The 24,496-nt window shown below is 43.7% G+C and overlaps 1 protein-coding gene across 6 annotated transcripts in view; it reads right to left on the bottom strand.

The window, feature by feature from the left end:
* Positions 1–10,886: 10,886 nt before the first annotated feature.
* Positions 10,887–24,496, bottom strand: part of LOC139383130 (kinase suppressor of Ras 1-like) — a 61,490-nt gene continuing 47,880 nt past the window's right edge. For 3 of the 6 annotated variants that reach the window (XM_071127471.1, XM_071127475.1, XM_071127474.1), the window contains 13 exons: positions 24,300–24,412; positions 23,994–24,174; positions 23,337–23,378; positions 22,900–22,957; positions 22,678–22,735; positions 18,096–18,332; positions 17,164–17,360; positions 16,898–16,994; positions 16,662–16,801; positions 16,016–16,147; positions 15,069–15,204; positions 14,719–14,852; positions 10,887–11,797 (listed from right to left, as the gene is read on the bottom strand). In XM_071127471.1, coding sequence (XP_070983572.1) covers positions 11,719–11,797; positions 14,719–14,852; positions 15,069–15,204; positions 16,016–16,147; positions 16,662–16,801; positions 16,898–16,994; positions 17,164–17,360; positions 18,096–18,332; positions 22,678–22,735; positions 22,900–22,957; positions 23,337–23,378; positions 23,994–24,174; positions 24,300–24,412 — 1,604 coding nt within the window. In that variant the 3' untranslated portion in view covers positions 10,887–11,718. The remainder of the gene's footprint in view (positions 11,798–14,718; positions 14,853–15,068; positions 15,205–16,015; positions 16,148–16,661; positions 16,802–16,897; positions 16,995–17,163; positions 17,361–18,095; positions 18,333–22,677; positions 22,736–22,899; positions 22,958–23,336; positions 23,379–23,993; positions 24,175–24,299; positions 24,413–24,496) is intronic. The other 3 variants (XM_071127473.1, XM_071127476.1, XM_071127477.1) reach the window with 2 other exon arrangements.

The following is a 24,496-nucleotide window of genomic DNA, read 5'->3' on the forward strand; positions in this document are numbered from 1 at the left end:
CGCTGAAGCACCACCAATCAGGACTTTATGGTAGAGTGGCCAGACGGAAGCCTCTCCTCAGTAAAAAGGCACATGACAGCCCGCTTGGAGTTTGCCAAAAGGCACCTAAAGGACTCAGACCATGAGAAACAAGATTCTCCCGTCTGATGAAGCCAAGATTGAACTCTTTGGCCTGAATGCCAAGCGTCATGTCTGGAGGAAACCTGGCACCATCCCTACGGTGAAGCAAGGTGGTGGCAGCATCATGCTGTGGGGATGTTTTTCAGTGGCAGGGACTGGGAGACTAGTCAAGATCGAAGGAAAGATGAACGGAGCAAAGTACAGAGAGATCACTGATAAAAAACTGCTTCAGAGCACTCAGGAACCTCAACTGAGGTGAAGGTTCACCTTCTAACAGGACAATGACCCTAAGCACACAGCCAAGACAATGCAGGAGTGGCTTCGAGACAAGTCTCTGAATGTCCTTGAGTGGCCCAGCCAGAGCCCGGACTTCAACTCGATCTAACATCTCTGGAGAGACCTGAAAATAGCTGTGCAGCGACGCTCCCCATCCAACCTGACAGAGCTTGAGAGGATTTGCAAAGAAGAATGGGGGAAACTTGAGGCTGTAATCGCTGCCAAAGGTGCTTCAACAAAGTACTAGTAAAGGGTCTGACTAGTTATGTACATTTTTTGCAAAAATGTCTGAACCTGTTTTTGCTTCGACATTATTGGGTATTGTGTGTAGATTGCTGGGGAAAAAACAACAACAATTTAATCAATTTTAGGATAAGGCTGTAACGTAACAAAATTAGGAAAAAGTAAAGGGGTATCAATACTGTATGTAGGCTAGAGGCCATTGACTCTTTCCTCTTTACCTCCCTCCTGTCTCAGCCTCCAGTATTTATGCGTCGGGGGGCTAGGGTCAGTTTGTTATATCTGGAGTACTTCTCCTGTCCTATCCGGTGTCCTGTGTGAATTTAAGTATGCTCTCTCTAATTCTCTCTTTCTTTCTCTCTCTCGGAGGACCTGAGCCCTAAGACCATGCCTCAGGACTACCTGACTCCTTGCTGTCCCCAGTCCACCTGGCCGTGCTGCTGCTCCAGTTTCAACTGTTCTGCCTGTGATTATTATTATTTGACGATGCTGGTCATTTATGAACATTTGAACATCTTGGCCATGTTCTGTTATAATCTCCACCCGGCACAGCCAGAAGAGGACTGGCCACCCCACATAGCCTGGTTCCTCTCTAGGTTTCTTCCTAGGTTTTGGCCTTTCTAGTGAGTTTTTCCTAGCCACCGTGCTTCTACACCTGCATTGCTTGCTGTTTGGGATTTTAGGCTGGGTTTCTGTACAGCACTTTGAGATATCAGATGATGTACGAAGGGCTATATAAATACATTTGATTTGATTACTACATCCCGTATTACTACCTGTGTGATAATTATTTGTATTTTTTTGTGGGGGGGGGGGGGGGGGGGGGTTAATATTGACTGGGTAACATCAAGCTGCCCACTCAGGAAAAACTTCAAACTGTAACCAGTGGCTGCAAAACTGGATCAGGTTGTCAGTCAACCTACCAGGGTAGTTACAAACAGCACAGAAATTAAATCATCTACATGTATTGATCCCATTTTTACTAACGCTGCAGATATTTGCTTTAAGCAGTATCCAAATCCATAGGATGTAATGATCACAATATAATAGCCATATCTAGGAAAACCAAAGTTCCAAAGGCTATAGTGTATAAGAGGTCATACAAGAAGTTTTGTAGTGATTCATATGTTGATGATGTAAAGAATCTGTTGGTCTGTGGTGTGTAATGAGGAGCAAACAGATGTTGCACTTGACGCATTTATGAAACTATTTATTCCAGTTACTAATAAGCACGCAGACATTAAGGAAATGACTGTAAAAGCTGTTAAATCCCCCTGGATTGATGAGGAATTGAAAAATTGTATGGTTGAAAGGGGTGAGGCAAAAGGTACAGCAATTAAGTCTGACAGCCCAACTGATTGGCAAACGTACTGCTAATGAAGAAATCATGTTACTAAATAAAAATAAACTACACTATGAAACAAAGATAAATTATATAATGAATGATAGTAAAAAGCTTTGGGGAACCTTAAATGACATTTTGGGAGAAAAAAATCCAACTCGGCTCCTTCATTTATTGAATCAGATGGCTCATTCATCACAAAGCCCACTGATATTGCAAACTACTTTAATGACTTTTTCATTGGCAAGATTAGCAAATTTAGGGATGACATTCCAGCAACAAATGCTGACACTACACATCCAAGTATATCGGACCAAATTATGAGAGACACGAATTGTACTTTTGAATTCCGTAAAGTCAGTGTGGAAGAGGTGAAGAAATTATTGCTGTCTATCAACAATGACAAGCCACTGGGGTCTGACAATCAAGATGGAAAATTACTGAGGATAATAGCAGATGATATTGCCACTCGTATTTGCCACATCTTCAATTTAAGCCTACTAGAGAGCGTGTGCTCTCAGGCCTGGAGGGAAGCTAAAGTCATGCAGCTACCCAAGAATAGTAAAGCCCCCTTTACTGGCTCAAATAGCCGACCAATCAGCCTGTTCCCAACCCTTAGTAAACTTCTGGAAAAAAATAGTGTTTGACCAGATACAATGATATTTCACAGTATACAAATTGACAACAGAATTTCAGCATGCTTATAGGGAAGGACACTCAACAAGCACAGCACTTACACAAATGACTGATGATTGGCTGAGAGAAATTGGTGATCAAATTATTGTGGGAGCCGTCTTGTTAGACTTCAGTGTAGCTTTTGACAGTATTGATCATAGTTTGCTGCTGGAAAAATGTATGTGTTATGGCTTTACACCCCCTGCTATAATGTTATTATAATTATAATGTCTATTACTAAATCTTGTAATAAATCATGTGGACAATTTGCAAATTGAGATGACTAACTGCTTGGAGTAACACTAGATTGTAAACTGCAATGGTCAAAACATATTGATAGTAGCTAAGATGAGGAGAAGTCTGTCTATAATAAATGGGTGCTCTGCCTTCCTAACACTATCAACAAGGCAGGTCCTACAGGCCCTAGTTGTGTCGCACCTTGACTACTGTTCAGTCGTGTAGTCGGGTGCCACAAAAAAAGGACTTAGGAAAATTGTAATTGGCTCAGAACAGGGCAGCACAGCTGGCCCTTGGATGTACACAGAGAGCTAATATTAATAATATGCATGTCAATATCTCCTGGCTGAAAGTGGAGGAGAGATTGACTTCATCACTACTTTTATTTATGAGAGGTATTGATTGACATGTTGAATGCACCAAGATGTCTGTCTAAACTACCGGCACACAGCTCGGACACCCATTCATACACCCTCATAGATATCATCCTGACCAACCTGTCCTCTAAATACACCTCTGCTGAGATCCTGGTTGAAGACAGCAATCACGCCTCCCGGGTGGCGCAGTGGTTAAGGGCGCTGTACTGCAGCGCCAGCTGTGCCATCAGAGTCCCTGGGTTCGCGCCCAGGCTCTGTCGTAACCGGCCGCGACCGGGAGGTCCGTGGGGCGACACACAATTGGCCTAGCGTCGTCCGGGTTAGGGAGGGTTTGGCCGGTAGGGATATCCTTGTCTCATCGCGCACCAGCGACTCCTGTGGCGGGCCGGGCGCAGTGCGCGCTAGCCAAGGTTGCCAGGTGCACGGTGTAGCCTCCGGCTGGCTTCCGGGTTGGATGCGCGCTGTGTTAAGAAGCAGTACGGCTGGTTGGGTTGTGTATCGGAGGACGCATGACATTCAGCCTTCGTCTCTCCCGAGCCTGTACGGGAGTTGTAGCAATGAGACAAGATAGTAGCTACTACAACAATTGGATACCACGAAATTGGGGAGAAAAAAGGGGGTAAAATTATTATTATTATTTTTTTAAAGGAAGACAGCAATCACTGCCTCATTGCCTGTGTCCGTAATGGGTCCGCGGTCAAACGACCACCCCTCATCACAATCAAATGCTCCCTAAAACACTTCAGCAAGTAGACCTTTCTAATTGACCTGACCAAGATATCCTAGAAAGATATTGACTTCATTCCGTCAGTTGAGGATGCCTGGTTATTCTTTAAAAGTGCTTTCCTCACCATCTTTAATAAGCATGCCCCATTCAAAAAATGTAGAACCAGGAAAAGATATAGCCTTTGGTTCACTCCAGACCTGACTGCCCTTGACCAGCACAAAAACATCCTGTGGCGTACTGCATTAGCATCGAATAGCCCCCGCAATATGCACATTTTCAGGGAAGTTAGGTACTTAACGGCAGACTCAACAGCCTTGGATTCTCAAATGACTGCCTCGCCTGGTTCACAAACTACTTCTCAGATAGAGTTCAGTGTGTCAAATCGGAGGGCCTCTTGTCTGGACATTCTCTATGGGGGTGCCACAGGGTTCAATTCTCGGGTCGACTCTTTTCTCTGTATACATCAATGATGTCGCTCTTGCGGCTGGTGATTCTCTGAACCACTTATACACAGACAACACCATTCTCTATACTTCTGGCCCTTCTTTGGACACTGTGTTAACTAACCATACAACTCTCCGTCCGTGGCTTCCAACTGCTCTTAAATGCAAGTAAAACTAAATGCATGCTCTTCAACCGATCGCTGCCCGCACCTGCCCGCCCGCCTAGCATCACTACTCTGGACGGTTCTGACTTAGAATATGTGGACAACTACAAATCCCTAAGTGTCTGGCTAGACTGTAAACTCTCCTTCTAGACTCATATTAAGCATCTCAAATCCAAAATAAAATCTAGAATTGGCTTCCTATTTCGCAACAAAACATCCTTCACTCATGCTGCCAAACATACCCTCGTAAAACTGACTATCCTACTGATCCCTGACTTCGATGTCATTTACAAAATAGCCTCCAACACTCTACTCAGCAAACTGGATGCAGTCTATCACAGTGCCATTTGTTTCGTCACCAAAGCCCCATATACTACCCACCACTGTGACCTGTATGCTCTCGTTGGCTGACCCTCGCTTCATATTCGTCGCCAAACCCACTGGCTCCAGGTCATCTATAAGTCCTTGCTAGGTAAAGCCCCGCCTTATCTCAGCTCACTGGTCACCATAGCAGCACCCACCCGTAGCACGCGCTCCAGCAGGTATATTTCACTGGTCACCCCCAAAGCCAATTTCTCCTTTGGCCAACTTTCCTTCCAGTTCTCTGCTGCCAATGACTGGAACGAATTGCAAAAAAAAAAAACACACACATTTTTTTTTTGCTGCAGCTGGAGACTCATATCTCCCTCACTATCTTTAAGCATCAGCTATCAGAGCAGCTTACAGATCATTGCACCTGTACATAGCCCATCTGTAAATAGCCCATCCAACTACCTCATCCCCATATTATTTTATTTATATTTTTTAGCTCCTTTGCACCCCGGTATCTCTACTTGCACATTCATCTTCTGCACATCTATCACAGTGTTTATTTGCGAAATTGTAATTATTTTGCCACTACGGCCTATTTATTGCCTTACCTCCCTAATCTTACTACATTTGCACACACTGTATATAGATTTTTCTATTGTGTTATTGGCTGTATGTTTGTTTATTCCATGTGTAACTCTGTGTTGTTGTTTGTGTCACACTGTTTTGCTTTATCTTGACCAGGCCACAGTTGTAAATGAGAACTTGTTCTCAACTGGCTTACCTGGTTGAATAAAGGTGAAATAAAATATAAGAATTAAAATAAAAAACACTGCATGTGGGAATGTCTTATGTCCGTTCTACATGTAGTGTTGGTACATGGCATATTCCTCAACTGCATATATCATAAATTGCTATTGAAAATATAAGTATTATGTTCAACAACTGACATTTTCAGATATTATTTTGACAAACACAATAGATTAGGTGGGCACTGTCATCTTTGTGATATGACTTTAAGCACGTACTGATGAAACTGTCACTGCATATTTTTTTCTTTAAGTCTACAAACGCTCTACATTTATTCACTCTGTGATAGGGTTGGATCCTATATGCTACTTTTATTATTGTCCTGTAAATGGTTCAATGCCTATAATTTAGGCTGTGTGTAGAATGGGGCATAAAGGAAATTACCTCTACTACTAAATTACTACTAGATTATAGTGATAAGGAAAACAGCATACAAATTTGGCTTGTGTATTTGCCTATAACTAATCAGAATTCCATTATGTTTACATAAAAAAGAGAATACTTCAAAACGAGAAGATCCTGCCATGGAAAAGACAACTGGGTGGACATAAAGTGGAAAGGAGGGGAAATTACTCTCATCATGCAGCAGGACACCTTCAGCTCCAGGGTCTTTGTAATGCAGGTTTGATAGTTGTATTTTAATGAATGGTTAGCTGTTATGTGACAATTAAGTCAAAAGCTCCATTTTATTTTTTGGTGTAGATGGCCAAGGTAGTTGCACAGAACTTCCCCAAAATCCCCAACCAAATTTATATGGAACCTTCAAAAACACATGGAGCAACTGCGAAAAGAAATGGCTGAGGATATAATAAAAATGTCTGGTATGTAATGACATTTAATTCAAAGTAAATTCTTTATTTTCATGTAGTTGTGTCAGACAGCCATATGTTCAGTTCATGCCTATGATTTCTGAGTTCAACAAAGCCAACAACTGCTTCATGTGTGCCCCTGATGAAGAACCTGGATGTGGACCAAAGACTGACTGGGTTAGTAACTTTATTTAAAATGTTTATATATTTTGACAACAGTGACGGCATGCAAGACAATTTATGATATAACACAATGGATGGCTGATTCGTCATACTACATTGATATTATTTATAACGTGTTACGCTTTGTTTTGTTTTGATTGAATGTTTTGCATGCCAACGGTGGTTCCATGTGCTGTAACTAGGAATGAAGACAAAAGAGTTCAACAGAGTAAAGAACACAAACTGGAAGTGCTGCGTTTGTTGTTGAAAATGTATGCCATACCCCATCCACACTGAAGAGGCTCTGAAATGTACATCAACCAGGGATAAGAGAAAGTTGAACACTGAAATGTTTCATACTTATTTGAAGTTGTCTGTTGACATGTTGGAAAAGATTAAAAGGTCTACAATTTCTGTTTAATTTGTCAATATTCCATTTGTATCAATGGATTTACTGGTCACTGATTTACTTGCCACTGTGGTTACATGTTCAGGATATTGTTTGACCAGCAAACCCACTGCAGCCCACCTCACTAGCTCACTGTCCATCCATGCTTTGGACAATTAATAGCACGACTCTCGTACTCTGCCCTTTTTCTTTATGGTTGATAATAACGACAGAAGGAGACGTCTGTCCCTCTCCTATTGTGTAACGCTGTTAAATACTGGGGGGGGGGGGGGGGGGGAATAAGTACTTAGAACTAACAATTATTATTAGATAAATATGAAAGAAAAGGGTAAACACTGGACTGAACCCCCTAATTGTTAAACTGTAATTGACATGACCAAGGAGCTATTGAAATTTAAAACTATGAAAAATGTACAATACATCACGTGATTTTACGGTACACAAACAAGAGTGTGTAATATAGAAGGGTACATTCTGCACCGTGTTTGAAGTCAGGAGCTATTGAAATTTTACATTTTGAAAAATTCATGTAAAATCTTGTGAGATGAAAATGGACAAACTAAAGGGTGTGCAATATAGAAGAGTAGTCAGTGGCCATTCTGAACCTTGTTTGAAGTCATTAGGTCACATGACCAAGGAGCTATTGAAATTCAAAAATGTAAATAAATAATTTAAAATTAGTGCGAGATGTAAATTGACAAAAAAATAAGTGTGCAATGTGTGTCTATGCCATCGGGTTAACGAGAAACAGTTTTGAAAGTCTTAGGAGTAATTGGTAAATAGCTATTGTAATTTGAAAATGTTGATTTGTCACTATGTTGACGGTCCCTAACTGCTGCTGGTGGACGTAAGACTACAGGCGAATATCCAACCTGAAACTTTCTTTACCTCGATGAGGGCACACAGTGTGTTGTGAACGTTTTAAGTTGTTTTCAAATTGTATAAATTGCCTTAATTTTGCTGGACCCCAGGAAGAGTGGCTGCTGCTTTGGCAGCCGCTAATGGGGATCCATAATAAATACAAATTAATAAGAGTAAGTCTACATAACGGTGTACGCGAGACATTCACTGTCGCCTAATAAGATAAATATTACATTTGCACAATAGCATGAATTGATACTATGAATGTCTAGCTATGCATCTATTGATTTTAGCATTACATCTGTGAACGGAACAAGTCAGACTAAAACTGGTTAAATAATGTAGATTACTGAGCGGGGGGAGCACATGATGATTACCCGATGTGACCGTATGCACACGCCCAACTCTCAAAGTTAAACATTAAGTACATCTACATTTTAAATACACAACAAATCACATAAATGCTTATAATAAACATACCGGATTATGAAAAGGTTCTTGGTTATAAAATGCAATTTCTTCAAAGCTGTCAGTCGAAGCGTCTTTCTTCTCAGTTGCTCAACGCTCTCCTCTCAGTGATGATAGAATGTCAGAAATGTTCAGTTTCGTTTTTTCATGCGTTGAAGGGGGTGGAGGAGGAAGTAAGTAACAATGTGGCCTAGTTTAAAATGTCCTCGTTACATTTAGGGGTTTTAACCTAAGGAATACATTTGTCGAATACGTGTATATATGCTGCAGTTGCGCGTTATCGGACTTACTTTACTTGGTAGGCCTACACAGACTAGTCAAGAGACGATGCGCGCCGATATATTCTTATGCTTTTTTAATCATTAACCAGCAATCACTCACAGTCAGGTGATGTTTTCGGGAAGATGAGCCAAAGTTGGACAAAGTTTGCTGTGTGTAGATGTCAGTTTGTCTCCTTGCACAACACATACATGCTAACATCACCATGGAAAATGTCATCCTAATGGAACCTTTTTAATTTCAAATCAATTGTTATTCTATATCTGAATTAATTGCCCTATTGACACCTCAACCCGATAACTAACTGTAGGTTACAACTGTTCTTTAGCCTACTGAGGAGGGCAGCGGTACAGAGCAATGGTGTTTGTTTTTATGCTGCTTTTGTAAGCAATTGGGAGGTGGAATTTACCAATTGTGCAGTCATAAATACTAGTCGGATGCATTCAAGTGCTTTGAACTAGTCGAGAAACGCTGATTGGATAATGGCCAACAAGCTGGGTAAACAAAAAATACAGCTATCATGCTTGCAAACAAATGATAGTGATCAAAACCCATATTCATAGATTGCTTTTTATAAATAATGTTTTGTTGTTGCATAACTGTCAAACGCTGTTATCGAGGTCATTTCCTTAGTATGTGACGTCAGAGGTCACCATGTGGGAGAAGTGGGAGCTGATAAACCACATGATCAATTCCAAACAGGATGATGACTAAGGGGCCCCACATCCAAGTTAGACATTACAGTTAACCCTTACTCTGGCTTGGAAAGCCAGTGAGGGTGGAGGCTTTTGCTTTAGCCAAGCAGTTAGATACCTTTTAAAACATGGTCTTCTACCATATCATAGATTTTTATGTCATTTTTTTCCTTTGGGGAAAGACAAAAACTTAACACCATTTGAAGCTGAAGTTGCTTGTTTACTGTCAGTGGCCGCCTTAAGTGTGTACAAACACCAGTGTCCTGATAAAATGTTGCATACTGCACAGGTTAACAATGTCATAGGTCATGCCCTAAAATTGACGTTACAAATCATTATCGCTGGTGTTGCAAAATCTTAAACAAACCAAGGGAATATGATTAAACCGCATGATCGTTACACAGGTGCATCTTTTGCTGGGGACAATAAAAAAGGCCACTCTTAAATGTGTAGTTTTTTCACAACACAATGCCACAGATGTCTCAAGTTTTGAGGGAGTGTGCAATTGGCATGCTGACTGCAGGAAGGTCCACCAGAGCTGTTGCCAGATAATTGAATGTAATTTCTCTACCATAAGCCACTTCCAAATGAGAATTTGGCAGTAAGTCCAACCGGCCTCACAACCGCAGATCACGTGTAACCACGCCAGCCCAGGACCTTCACAACCTGCTTCTTCACCTGTAGGGTCATCTGAGACCAGTCACCTGGACAGATTATGAAACTGAGGAGTATTTCTGTCAGTAATAAAGCCCTTTTTTGGGGGAAAATCTAATTTTGATTGGCTGGGCCAGCTCCCCGGTAGGTGGGTGGCCTATGCCCACACATGGCTGCACCTATAGCTCCCAGTCATGTGAAATCCATAGATTATTTCATTGACTGATTTACTGAACTGTAACTCAGTAAAATCATTGAAATTGTTGCATGTTGCATTTTGAGTGAGAAGAAATCTGAACATTCTGATAAGGAGGCACTTCCATTTGTCTCTCCTGGATTCAGTGACGATCTTTATAATTTTGGTATTTTAGTAATAATGCCACAAATAGACTCACATTTATTTGTATTTGTCTCAAAATGTGCTAGAAGAGAAATAATCATGTACTACTTTGTACTGACATTTTGCACATACTGTATATTTTACAACACACTTTTTGATGTAATCCTGCATATCAGTAGCAGAAGTGTATTGGGACCACCATTGTCTCAGTCATCATGAACATGCCTGCTCTCTGCATCCTCCTCTCTCTCCTGGGAACTGGTGAGTCAGTGACACCCATATTTAAGGTCAATCAACATTTTGAATCCCGGATTGCCCCTTTAAATCAAATCAAAACACTTGGAGATAAATCAACTGTATAAAGGGTGTCTAGTGGAAAGTGTGCTTGTAATGTAGCTGCTTAAATCCTTAATGTAAAGTGATACCTTTATCAAACTGATCATACATTTAAACTGTTGTCAGCATTCCACAACAAGACACAGAACCAAATGATGTGAGTTCAGTTTTATCGTCTTTCACTGAGGAAACCAGAAACACCTTGAATGTAGCCACAATCTGTACAAAAATATACATTCTTATGACATAAAAAACACCAACCCATCTTTTAATGTACAATTTTTGTTTACACAGTGTTTTGTGAGGGGGAAATGTTTTAAAGTTCTACATAATTAGATGTGAAGTACCTATAATGTAATGAAAAAACTTTGTACACATAAAATAAATGTTATCTGTACATTAAATAAAACAATTCTATCTATATTTATATATCGGATACATTTATCTTTGTTATCACTGCTAACATTCAATCACTGCAGTCTTTCACAGGGTTAATCTGTGGTTGTCCAGTACATTACATTCAGCAACCAACCAAACAAGCATGTTGACACAGGCACACAAAGAGTGCACAAGAGGCAAGTCAACATCTTACATTGAACCTCATTATTACTTCATCTTGCATACTGAAGGCTACAACCTAAGTTGTAGGGTGAGAGAGAGCGAGAAATAGAGAGAGAAAAAAGAGGAGAGAGAGGAAAATTGAAAGAAAGCAAGTGGTTAGACTAGACTGTTTGCATTAGCCACTACTAGCACCAAAATGTTAATACACAAACTGCAGTTAGGCAAAGAACAAGAAACTAACAAACAACCCAGACAGTGCATTATGGTACATTTAGCAAGTTGACAAAGATACATGACTCTATATATTGGTGGCACTATTGGCTTTGATACCAGTTATTCTGCTGGGTTGTCCATTCCTCTGAATCTAATACCAAACAGGCTATTCCTATGGATTGATAAGCACCGGTGATCACTGAGATATGTGTTATTTGTATATGTAGGGGCAGCGAGACTGCAGACCCTGACTGCAATGGTCCCGCAGGCAATGATGATGAACCCAGGGTCTTCATACAGAGAGCAAGGAAAGAAGAAGAAAGATAATGGGATAGATCAAGGAGTGGAGGAGGGAAAAAATAATATGGGGAAACAAGAGTTGATGTTTGAGGGGGGTGGAAGTAAAGAGGAGGTGGAGGGGACCAAGGGAGACAGGGAGGGTGAAGTGGAGCAGGAACAGGTGGAGTCAGTCAGTGGTCATCCAGGAGAGAGCAGCAGCGCCCAGAGAGGAAGAGCGAGAGGGAGGGAGGGATGGTGAGTGAAGTGGAGCAGGAACAGGTGGAGTCAGTCAGTGGTCATCCAGGAGAGAGCAGCAGCGCCCAGAGAGGAAGAGCGAGAGGGAGGGAGGGATGGTGAGTGAAGTGGAGCAGGAACAGGTGGAGTCAGTCAGTGGTCATCCAGGAGAGAGCAGCAGCGCCCAGAGAGGAAGAGCGAGAGGGAGGGAGGGATGGTGAGTGAAGTGGAGCAGGAACAGGTGGAGTCAGTCAGTGGTCATCCAGGAGAGAGCAGCAGCGCCCAGAGAGGAAGAGCGAGAGGGAGGGAGGGATGGTGAGTGAAGTGGAGCAGGAACAGGTGGAGTCAGTCAGTGGTCATCCAGGAGAAAGCAGCAGCGCCCAGAAGGGGAGGGGGGAGGGAGGGAGACCCAAACAAAGATGACAAGTGAGGTATGAAAGAAATATTGACAGAAAGGGGGACACAGGAGAGGTGTGACACTCAAGCCTCCAATCACTGCCCACAGGGAGAGGGGTAGGGGGTGGTGCTATTATAAAGTACACTCCCTTTTAAAACATGGACAGATTTAGGCATTCAGCTCTGAAATTAACAGTCACAAACCAAACAGTTTCAACAGGCTATTAAACCTTTTGTCTTGTTCAACTTTACTTAAAAATGATTTTTTAGCAAAAATTCCCTATTTAAGACGACATTTCTTCTCACTGTATAAAGCTGGTAATTTGCATCACATTCATCCATTTTAGTTATTTAAATCAAAGGTCCTACAAAAAAAAACATACAGTAGACCCAGGTTTGTCGGATGGCTACACCCCTCCACCATAAACACATTCTTATTCACACACTCATATCAACACCTCCTGTTCTCCCAGCTCCATCCAATGTGACATCACTGGAGGGACAGGGATCAACAGGTACATCCAGCCATGAGAGAGCCCAAAACCAACAGTGGCATCCCCATAGACGTAGGAGAAGTAGTGTGTGTATATATATATATATATATATATATATATATACACAGTGAGGGAAAAAAGTATTTGATCCCCTGCTGATTTTGTACGTTTGCCCACTGACAAAGAAATGATCAGTTTATATTTTTAATGGTAGGTTTATTTGAACAGTGAGAGACAGAATAACAATAAAAAGATCCAGAAAAACACATCAAAAATGTTATAAATTGATTTGCATTTTAATGAGGGAAATAAGTATTTGACCCCCTCTCAATCAGAAAGATTTCTGGCTCCCAGGTGTCTTTTATACAGGTAACGAGCTGAGATTAGGAGTACACTCTTAAAGGGAGTGCTCCTAATCTCAGTTTGTTACCTGTATAAAAGACACCTGTCCACAGAAGCAATCAATCAGATTCCAAACTCTCCACCATGGCCAAGACCAAAGAGCTCTCCAAGGATGTCAGGGACAAGATTGTAGACCTACACAAGGCTGGAATGGGCTACAGGACCATCGCCAAGCAGCTTGGTGAGAAGGTGACAACAGTTGGTGTGATTATTCGCAAATGGAAGAAACACAAAAGAACTGTCAATCTCCCTCAGCCTCGGGCTCCATGCAAGATCTCACCTCGTGGAGTTGCAATGATCATGAGAACGGTGAGGAATCAGCCCAGAACTACACGGGAGGATCTTGTCAATGATCTCAAGGCAGCTGGGACCATAGTCACCAACTACACTACGCCGTGAAGGACTGAAATCCTACAGCACCTGCAAGGTCCCCCTGCTCAAGAAAGCACATGTACATGCCCATCTGAAGTTTGCCAATGAACATCTGAATGATTCAGATGACAACTGGATGAAAGTGTTGTGGTCAGATGAGACCAAAATGGAGCTCTTTGGCATCAACTCAACTCGCCGTGTTTGTAGGAGGAGGAATGCTGCCTATGACCCCAAGAACACCATCCCCACCGTCAAACATGGAGGTGGAAACATTATGCTTTGGGGGTGTTTTTCTGCTAAGGGGACAGGACAACTTCACCGCATCAAAGGGAAGATGGACGGGGCCATGTACCATCAAATCTTGGGTGAGAACCTCCTTCCCTCAGCCAGGGCATTGAAAATGGGTCGTGGATGGGTATTCCAGCATGACCCAAAACACACGGCCAAGGCAACAAAGGAGTGGCTCAAGAAGAAGCGCATTAAGGTCCTGGAGTGGCCTAGCCAGTCTCCAGACTTTAATCCCATAGAAAATCTGTGGAGGGAGCTGAAGGTTCGAGTTGCCAAACGTCAGCCTCGAAAACTTAATGACTTGGAGAAGATCTGCAAAGAGGAGTGGGACAAAATCCCTCCTGAGATGTGTGCAAACCTGGTGGCCAACTACAAGAAACGTCTGACCTCTGTGATTGCCAACAAGGGTTTTGCCACCAAGTGCTAAGTCATGTTTTGCCGAGGGGCCAAATACTTATTTCCCTTATTAAAATGCAAATCAATTTGTAACATTTTTGACATGCGTTTTTCTGGATTGTTTTGTTGTTATTCTGTCTCTCACTGTTCAAATAAACCTACCATTATAATTATAGACTGATCATTTCTTTGTCCGTGGTCAAACGTACAAAATCAGCAGGGGATCAAATACGTTTTCCCCCTCACTGTATATATATATATATAAACACATATATACACACATATACACATATATACAGTGAGTATATTCAGTATATCTCAAAAGGGATCCTGGTCTTTAGGATACATACTCGGCTGACTTCCAGAAGTGTCCTGGGTGGGAAAGCCTGCGGTTGAGCTTCGGCAGCTTTTCCAGCATGTCAGTCAGCTGGGTGAAGGAGGGACGCTCTTCCAGCTTGAAAGACCAACAGGCAGACAGTATCTCCTACAGGAAAGGAGGGAGGGGGTATGTATCTAATCCCACATCCATCCTTATGGCTATAAACAGTAGATGATAATCCATCCAAATGTTTTGGCTCTGGTAGTGCAATGTCAGTCTGTTTTATATCACTCGCACACTGAGAATAATATTGTTTGGTTTATTATGTCAATACAGTATACTAAGCTTCCCAGAGGACATCACACTGCTCTTTGACCTTACCGTAACCTCCTTGCCCAGGCTGACCTTTGCCAAGACCTTCTTTATGCCCTCTCCACTGCCCACCTGCCAGATGGTGGCCTCCGCCGGCTGGTTGGTGAGTGGCCAGCCACGGGCCTGCAGCTCATACCAAATGGTGCTAGGGATTGAAATATACTGTATGGTTAGCACCTGAGTCCTAACCCTGTATACAAACAGCATACACCTACTCACACATTCATTTCATGGGGAGCCACATTTCAGCATATTTATGTATGTATCGCCCACATTTTCTTTTTAAAACATTCAGATGTCCTATATTTAAGTATACTGTACAAAAATATAAATGCAACAATTTCAATGATACAGACAGGAATACTCCTCAGCACCCCCACCATCAGATGATCCCACAGGTGAAGAAGAAAGATGTGGAGGTCCTGGGCTGGCGTGGTTACAGTTCCGCGGCTGTGAGGCCGGTTGGATGCACTGCCAAATTCTCTAAAATGACGTTGGAGGCGGCTTATGGTACAGAAAAGAACATTACATTCTCTGGCAACAGATCTGTTGGACATTCCTGCAGTCAGCATGCCAATGACACACTCACTCAAAACTTCAGGCATCTGTGGCATTGGGTTGTGTGACAAAACTGCACATTTTAGAGTGCCATTTTATTGTCCCCAGCACAAGGTGCACCTGTGTAATGATCATGCTGTTTAATCAGCTTATTGATATGCCACACCTGTCAGGTGGATGGATTATCTTGGCAGAAAAAGGCTCACTAACACGGATGTAGACACATTTGTGCTCAAAATTTGAGAGAAATACGCTTTTTGTGGGTATGAAAAATGTCTGGGATCTTTTATTTCAGCTCATGAAACACGGGACCAACATGTTGCATCTATATTTTTGTTCAGTATAAATGCAGTATTATTATTATGGCAGGATGTAAGATGAGATGAAGTTGTGTGTACCCAAAGGCATAGACGTCTGCAGCATTGGAGAAAGGCAGGCGGTCCTCATGGTTTCCAGTGCCCATTCTGCGGACGATCTCAGGGGCCAGGTAGTAGATCCAGCCATGAGGGAGCCTCAGCTCGTTCTCTTGCCTGGACACGCACACAGACACCCACAGATGGACAAACATACATTTTTGATCCTTCATCTGGACTGAAAAGGTGTAGAAGTATACTCCTCAGTATGTTTAATTTGTTTATATATATATACTTCTCCCCAATTTTGTCATATCCAATTGGTAGTTACAGTCTTGTCACATCGCTGCAACTCCCGTATGGACTAAGAAGAGGCGAAGGTCGAGAGCCATGCGTCCCCCGAAACACAACCCAACCAAGCCGCACTACTTCTTGACACAAGGCCTGCTTAACACGGAAGCCAGCCACACCAATGTGTCGGAGGAAACACAGTACACCTGGCAACCGCATCAGCGTGCATGCGCCCGGCCCGCCACAGGAGTCGCTAGAGCGTGATGGGACAAGGACATCCCAGCTGGCCAAACCCTGCCCTAACCCGGTCGTGGCTGGCACTGCGATGCAACGCCTTAGACAGCTGCGCCACTTGGGAGGCTAGTGTGTTTAACTTTTGACAACGTTTTTTTTTGCTTACCTCTTGTGGTACTCTTGTACCACTCCGGACATTCCAAAAAGGCCAAAGTCTGTGATTACCACTTTGTTTGTGTCATAGAACACATTCTTGGACTTCAGGTCCTTGTGAACGATTCCTTTAGCGTGAAGGTAGCCCATACCCTGAGGGAGAGGTCAGAGTTTCGTCATTTCAGTGAAAGGAAGAGTAGGCTGCTTACAATGTACTTACAATTCAAGAGAAGTTGAGTAGTACCACACCTTAACAATTTCCTGAGCGATCTGCCTTGTCTTGTTGATGTCTAGCGTGTTTTTGGCATCTCTTACAACAGAGAATAGTGTCCGACCTTTGCAGAAACTGAGAGAAAACCAGAGGAAATGTCAAAACAAAGCCTTTCCTGGTTTCCTCATTTGTTAAACCAAGACACATTTAATACCTCTCATAGATTGATTCAAGGGTTCCAGCTTTTCTCTGCTCAATTCCCCTAGACATCCCCACCTCCCTTTCCCACTTCCTTCCCCCTAACCTGGTGATGATGGCGAGGTGTGGCGGGGCCATGCAGGCCCCCATGAAGAGGACCACGTTCTCGTGGCGGGTCTGCCTGTAGTTCATCACTTCCTTCTTAAACAGCTTCAGGTGGTCCTGGTTATTACCATCTATCTCCAGCAGCCGGATGGCCACCTCTCCATGCCAGCGCCCCTTATGCACCTTCCCCCAACGGCCCTGGAATAGGGAAGTATGTATGGGTACTTGTGTTATTAGCTATTTTTTTCTGTTCCCATTCAAGGAACTCTAATTTAGTCCACAACAGGAACCGGGATTCGTCGGACCAGGCAATGTTTATCCACTCCTCAATTGTCCAGTGTTGGTGATCACGTGCACACTAGAACCTCTTCTTCTTCTTTTTAGCTTATAGGACTGGAATCCGGTGTGGTCGTCTGCTGCAATAGCCCATCCATGGCAAGGACCAACGAGTTGTGCTTTCCGAGATGCTGTTCTGCACACCACTGTTGTACGGCACCGTTATATGCCTGTTTGTGGCCCGCCTATTAGCTTGCACGATTCTTGACATTCTCCTTCGCCCTCTCTCATCAACGAGCTGTTTTCGTCCACAGGACTGCCACTGACTGGATGCTTTTTGTTTGTCCCACCATTCTTGGTAAACCCTAGACACTGTTTTACTTGAAAACCCCAGGAGGCCGGCCATTTCTGAGATATTAGAACCAACGCGCCTGGCACCGATGGTCATACCACGCTCAAAGACACTTTAGTCACTCGGTTTGCCCATTCTAACTTTCAATCCAACAGTAACCTAATGCCTCCATGCCTGTCTTCCTGTATTCTATAAGCAAGCCATGGCAACATGACTCACTGTCTGTAGGAGCGAACGAGTAGGTGTACCTAATAAACTGACCGCCGAGTGCAAAATTACCACCATGTAAAGCTGGAGTCATTCACCTTGCCAATGAGCTCCCCCAGCTCCAGCTGCTCATAGGGGATGTCCCACTCCTGCAGATATACGCTGGTCTGGCTGGCCTTACGGGAGATAGGCCCCCTCCATTGGCCACCGGCTAGTCGGCCCCGGTAGCTGGGCAGGTCCTCTATCTCGTCCCCATCACACTCTCCGTTTGAGTGGCCCTTCTCTCTGCCCTCCTTGCTTCCGTTTCCCTCATCCCCTGGGTATTCCTCCTCTTCCTGAATACACAGAGACAAAGCATGCACAAATTGTGTCATGTCAACCCAGACAAAACATACAATCAGGGGGATATTCAATCAATTGCAGATTGAGATTTCTGGGAATCAGTTTCAGAAGTCAGTTTGATTTTTTTTGCTGGTTTATTTGCTCACAACAGCACAGTTAGAGAGATTGGAATAAAAACTGAAACCCAAATGAAATAAAATAAAATGTATTTGTCACAGTGAAATGCTCACTCACAAGCCCTTAACCAACAATGCAGTTCCAAGAAAAATACGTGTTAAATAAAAAATAAAAGTTACAAATAATTAAAGAGCAGCAGTAAAATAACAATAGCTATATACGGGGGGTACCGGTACAGAGCGTAAAAAGGGGATTGGGGGGGGGGGGGGGCAATGCAAAAATCTGGGAACCATTTGATTAGTTGTTCAGGAGTCTTATTGCTTTGGGGTAGAAGCTGTTCAGTCTTTTGGATCTAGACTTGGTGCTCCGATACCGCTTGCCGTATGGTAGCAGAGAGAACAGTCTATGACTAGGGTGTCTGGAGTCGTTGACCATTTTTAGGGCCTTCGTCTGACACCGCCTGGTATAGAGGTCCTGGATGGCAGGAAGCTTGGCCCCAGTGATGTCCTGGGCCGAACGCACTACCCTCTGTAGTGCCTTGCGGTCATAGACCGAGCAGTTGCCAAACCAGGCAGTGATGCAACCAGTCAGGATGCTCTCGATGGTGCAGCTGTATCACTTTGAGGATCTGAGGACTAATAGAAAATATTTTCAGTCTCCTGAGGGGGAAAAGGCTTTGTCGTGCCCTCTTCACGACTGTCTTGGTGTGTTTGGACCATGTTAGTTTGTTGGTGATGTGGACACCAAGCAACTTGAAGCACTCAACCTGCTCCACTACAGCCCCGTTGATGAGAATGGGGGCGTGCTTGGTTCTCCTTTTCCTGTAGTCCACAATCATCTCCTTTGTCTTGATCACGTTGAGGGAGAGGTTGTTGTCCAGGTCTCTGACCTCCTCCCTATAGGCTGTCTCATCCTTGCCGGTGATCAAGCATACAACTGTTGTGTCATCAGCAAACTTAATGATGGTGTTGGAGTCATGCCTGGCCATGCAGGGAGTACAGGAGAGGACTGAGCACGCACCCCTGAGGGGCCCCCATGTTGAGGATCAGCGTGGCGGATGTGTTGTTACCTACACTTACCACCTGGGGTTACCACCTGGGGGCGGCCCGTGAGGAAGTCCAGGATCCAGTTGCAGAGGGAGGTGTTTAGTCCCCGGGTACTTACCTTAGTGGAGCTTGGAGGGCACTATGGTGTTGAACGCTAAGATTTAGTCAATGAATAGCATTCTCATAGGTGTTCCTTTTGTCCAGGTGGGAAAGGCAGTGTGGATTGCAATAGAGATTGCATCATCTGTGGATCTGTTGAGGCGGTATGCAAATTGGAGTGGGTCTAGGGTTTCTGGGATAATGGTGTTGATGTGAGCCATGACCAGCCTTTTAAAGCACTTCATGGCCCCAGACGTGAGTGCTACAGGTCGGTAGTCATTTAGGCAGGTCACCTTAGTGTTCTTGGGCACAGGAACTATGGTGGTCTGCTTGAAACATGTTGGTATTACAGACTCAGACAGGGAGAGGTTGAAAATGTCAGAAGACACTTGCCAGTTGGTCAGCGCATGCTCGGAGTACACATCCTGGTAACCATCTGGCTCTGCGGCCTTGTGAATGTTGACCTGTTTAAAGGTCTTACTCACATCGGCTACGGAGAGCGTGATCACACAGTCGTCCGGAATAGCTGATTCTCTCATGAATGTTTCAGTGTTACTTGCCTCGAAGCAATCATAGAAGTAGTTTAGCTTGTCTGGTAGCCTCGTGTCACTGGGCAGCTCGCGGCTGTGCATCCCTTTGTAGTCTGTAATAGTTTGCAAGCCCTACCACATCCGACGAGTGTCGGAGCCGGTGTAGTACGATTCAATCTTAGTCCTGTATTGACGCTTTGATTGTTTGATGGTTTGTCGGAAGGCATAGCGGGATTTCTTATAAGCTTCCGGGTTAGAGTCCCACTCCTTGAAAACGGTAGGATATACGTGCTCATAGTTTGTCTATCATTTTATCCAATAATTGTACTAATAGGACCGATGGTAAAGGCAGATTACCCACTCGCTGTCGGATCCTTACAAGCACCCAGACCTACGTCCCCGATTTCTCCATCTCTTTCTCCTGCAAATGAAGGGGATGAGGGCCTTGTCGGGTGTCTGGAGAAAAAATCTTCTTCCAGTATGGGGTGAGTAATCGCTGTCCTGATATTTAGAAGCTCATTTTGGTTATAAGAGACGGTGGCAGAAACATTATGTACAAAACAAGTTACAAATAATTTGAAAAAACACACACAATAGCACAACTGGTTAGGGGACCATACAAGAACGTCAGCCATCTCCTCCGGCGCCATCTCCTTAGAGAAATAGAGAACCAGCCTTTTATTCATTTTTCTAGATGGTAAAATGATCATATCAGTATCATTGCACCACATAATCAACTCGACTAGAGAACTCTCACTTGATCAGGTGGGGGTGATTTCCCCATTGCAAAACATGGAACCGTCTTCTATTTCACTTCCTCAGCAACTACCGAACAATGCAACCAATTTGTTGAGTTCTTCAAGGCTAAAATCAACACCATTGGACAGAACATTGTATCCTACAACCTCAACCCCACTCTTGCTCCTACCCCACCACCCATATCTAAAAAATGAAGACTACCGGTGGCCCCCATGACCCTATTGTAACGTCAATGTTCAAAACATGCTCAGCTGCTTTCAACCTGTTCAACAATTATCTCCACACTGACCAGGTGCCGTCACTGTTCAACATTGCTGTCATCACCCCCTTGCTCAAGAAACCAAGACCTCATCTCAAACTACAGGCCTATTTCCAACCTCCCATTTTTATCTAAAGTCCTGGAAAAGATAGTGGCAACTCAGCTTCACTCACACATCAGTGCTAACCAGCTTTGTGAAGCTCACCAGTCTGGCTTTAGGTCCTTGCACAGTACTGAGACAGCTCTGGTGAAGGTTGTAAATGACCTGCTCATGGCTGCAGATACAGGATCTCCCACCATCTTGATTCTTCTGGATCACGCCATTCTACTGGAGCGCCTCAGAGAGCACATTACCAATCTGTGGGACTGCACTAAACTGGTTTAACTCCTACCACTCTAACCGCAAGCAGAATGTCACCCTCAGTGAGGCAAGATCAGAGGAGTCCGCCATAGCCTGCGGTGTCCCACAAGGGTTGGTGTTAGCACCTATCCTATTCCTGCTCTACATGCTCCCACTTGGCCAGATCTTCAGACAGTACAGTGTCCAATTGCACTGCTACGCAGACAAAGCCTGACTCAACATCTGCTCTGTCAACTTTGTCAGACTGTCTGGAAGAGGTCAAATCTTAAAAGCAGAACAACTCCTTCCAACTCAACAGCAGCAAAACAAAGGCAATACTGATAGACAGCCCCCAGCAGATCAACTCCTGTAGCATCCGCCCTACAGCATTCGCCATGCAGCATCCTCCCTGCCATAGACAGCCACATCATCCCACTCTCATCAGTCATCACTAATTTGGGTGTGAAATTTGACCCTGCTCTCTCCTTCAATGTCCACATTAGTCTGTTAAACACCATTCTTTCACCTGAAGAACATCTCCCGCCTAAGACCCTCCCTCACAACATCTGACGCAGAAAAGCTAATCCATGTATTCATTTTCTCCAGAATTGATCATGGGAACGCAGTTCTTGACATAAACTAAAAAGTCTGCCACCCCCCCATTCTTGCTGAGCTCCACCTGTTCCTCAAATAATTGACTATAATATTCTCCACTTCATCTGAAAAACCTTGAATGGCATCTGACCCACCTACCTGTCAGACCAATTCTCCCCCATGAACCTCCACGCCCCCTACGTTCAAGCCACGTTAAACTCCTCCATGCCGTCAGGACCAGGCTCCGCACAATGGGGGACCGTGCCGTTTCCTCCCAAGCACCACACCTATGGAACTCCCTCCCTGATAATGTCAGGGCTGTTCAGACTGTTGGGGCTTTTAAAGCAGACCTTAATGTTTTTCTCTATCATCAGTCCTATCATCTGTCCTACCCTTCCTCCTACACTTTGATTGTTGCTGTTATGATTTGGTTAGACACACAGTACATATTTGTTTTTGAACTAGTTTATTTATTTTTAATCTTATGCACTTTGAGATGATTGTATAATGAAAAGTGAAAAGTGCTTTACAAATGTAATTAATACATTATTATTATTATTATTATTTCTGCCACCGGGGATTTTGAGTACTCACCGCTCCACATTCCTGTCCTTGACATGGAGGTTCTGATTGTGCCAGTTGCTGTGTGTCTCTGTGGGGACAAACATCACCATAAACAGCGGTTCCTAATTTTAACGTAACCCTGTCTAGTAGAAACTATGGTAAATTATGGTGGGACTTACAGTAGACAATGTGGGTGAAAAACCACAACATTTTAAATGGTCTTTACTCGGACTCTAAGCTGTTGCCTCTTACCCAGTGTCATGGTAGCCTTCAGAGTGTAGTCCAACAGGATATGGTGAAGAGGAAACATCTGTGTGTGGGACAATGAGGATGTTGAGCAAAAGAACACAAATATCTGATTCATAGTAAAACTATTATTTAACTAACCCTATCTGTCTTCACTTCACTTCAGAGCATGCATCCTCTAAATTGTGATGGCTGCCTCTAACTCTGTCCGACTATACACAGCGCCAAGCAGCATTCAGTCAGTTCACCTTTTTGTCCACCAGAGAGCAGCCATGCACTGTAAAAGCCAAAGCCATCAGCATGTAATAGTATGGCTTTGCTAAAAGCTTGTCATAAAGGACAGTGGCAGATGACAACACATGAAAAGGGGATGGTATTTTACGAGTTGGGCGGGACTACAGGACACACATGGAGGGAGCGATATTAACTCAGTGTTAACTCACCAGGGAAAATAAACTGTTGTCTAGGTTGTAAATAACCGCCAGCTAAAGGACAAGATGAGAAACAACCACCAGAGGAAAATGGAGAGGAGAGAGCGATATGATTGGGTTAGACAAGGTTAGATAAGCCACAAGCAGTTAAGGAAATGTTATAATAGGATATGATTAGTGGTAATAGAGCAAATTAAGTGTGATTATGAATTGGAGTATGATTAGAGATGTTATTTTACTGGCTTAGGGTGGATTTGGAGTTCAGTGTTGTGAGTTAGAAGAACAGAGTAGGAATCTAGAGTCTTTGGGGTGGGGGCCTGTGAGAGATACAGGAGTACTGTAGCTTTGGAGTTACATGTTTGTGGAACAGAGTAGGAATCTAGAGTCTTTGGGGTGGGGGCCTGTGAGAGATACAGGAGTACTGTTGCTTTGGAGTTACATGTTTGTGGAACAGAGTAGGAATCTAGAGTCTTTGGGGTGGGGGCCTGTGAGAGATACAGGAGTACTGTTGCTTTGGAGTTACATGTTTGTGGAACAGAGTAGGAATCTAGAGTCTTTGGGGTGGGGGCCTGTGAGAGATACAGGAGTACTGTTGCTTTGGAGTTACATGTTTGTGGAACAGAGTAGGAATCTAGAGCGTGCTTGGGCCTGTCATTGTGAGGGCCCGACCTGGGAAGTGGAAGCGGCTGTCTCGGGGCCCTTGGGGGCCGGGCGAGGAGTTGGGGGGCGGTGTGGCGTTGATGCTGGGGGGGTTGCTCTGCTGGAAGGGGGTGGGCGAGGAGGGCGTAGAGGAAGTGGTGGAGGAAGGGTTACTGCTGGAATCCATCTGGCTCAGCATGGGAGGGTTGTCCTGAAAGAGAGGGTTTTCAACAGAAAGGTTTCATAAATTAAGGTTCAGGACAAATTAGAGGTTCCATGTATGGTGACATTACTATTAATACACATACACACGTATGCTAAAACATTTTTTTCTACCTTTTTGGTTAGCACCTTAGGTAAAGTGCCAAACTGGATTGGTAACTCTGCCGTACGGTCAATTTGATTATTGATATCGGACGGTACGGATTCTGCCCGGCGGATTTGCGGGACTGAAATATAGGGAACAATGACTCAGTACTAAATTTACATTCTTGGGATGTACCGGGAAAAGGATCATTACAGTGTGCATTTTT

Source organism: Oncorhynchus clarkii, chromosome 24, assembly GCF_045791955.1.
Source record: "Oncorhynchus clarkii lewisi isolate Uvic-CL-2024 chromosome 24, UVic_Ocla_1.0, whole genome shotgun sequence".
NCBI lineage: Eukaryota > Metazoa > Chordata > Actinopteri > Salmoniformes > Salmonidae > Oncorhynchus > Oncorhynchus clarkii.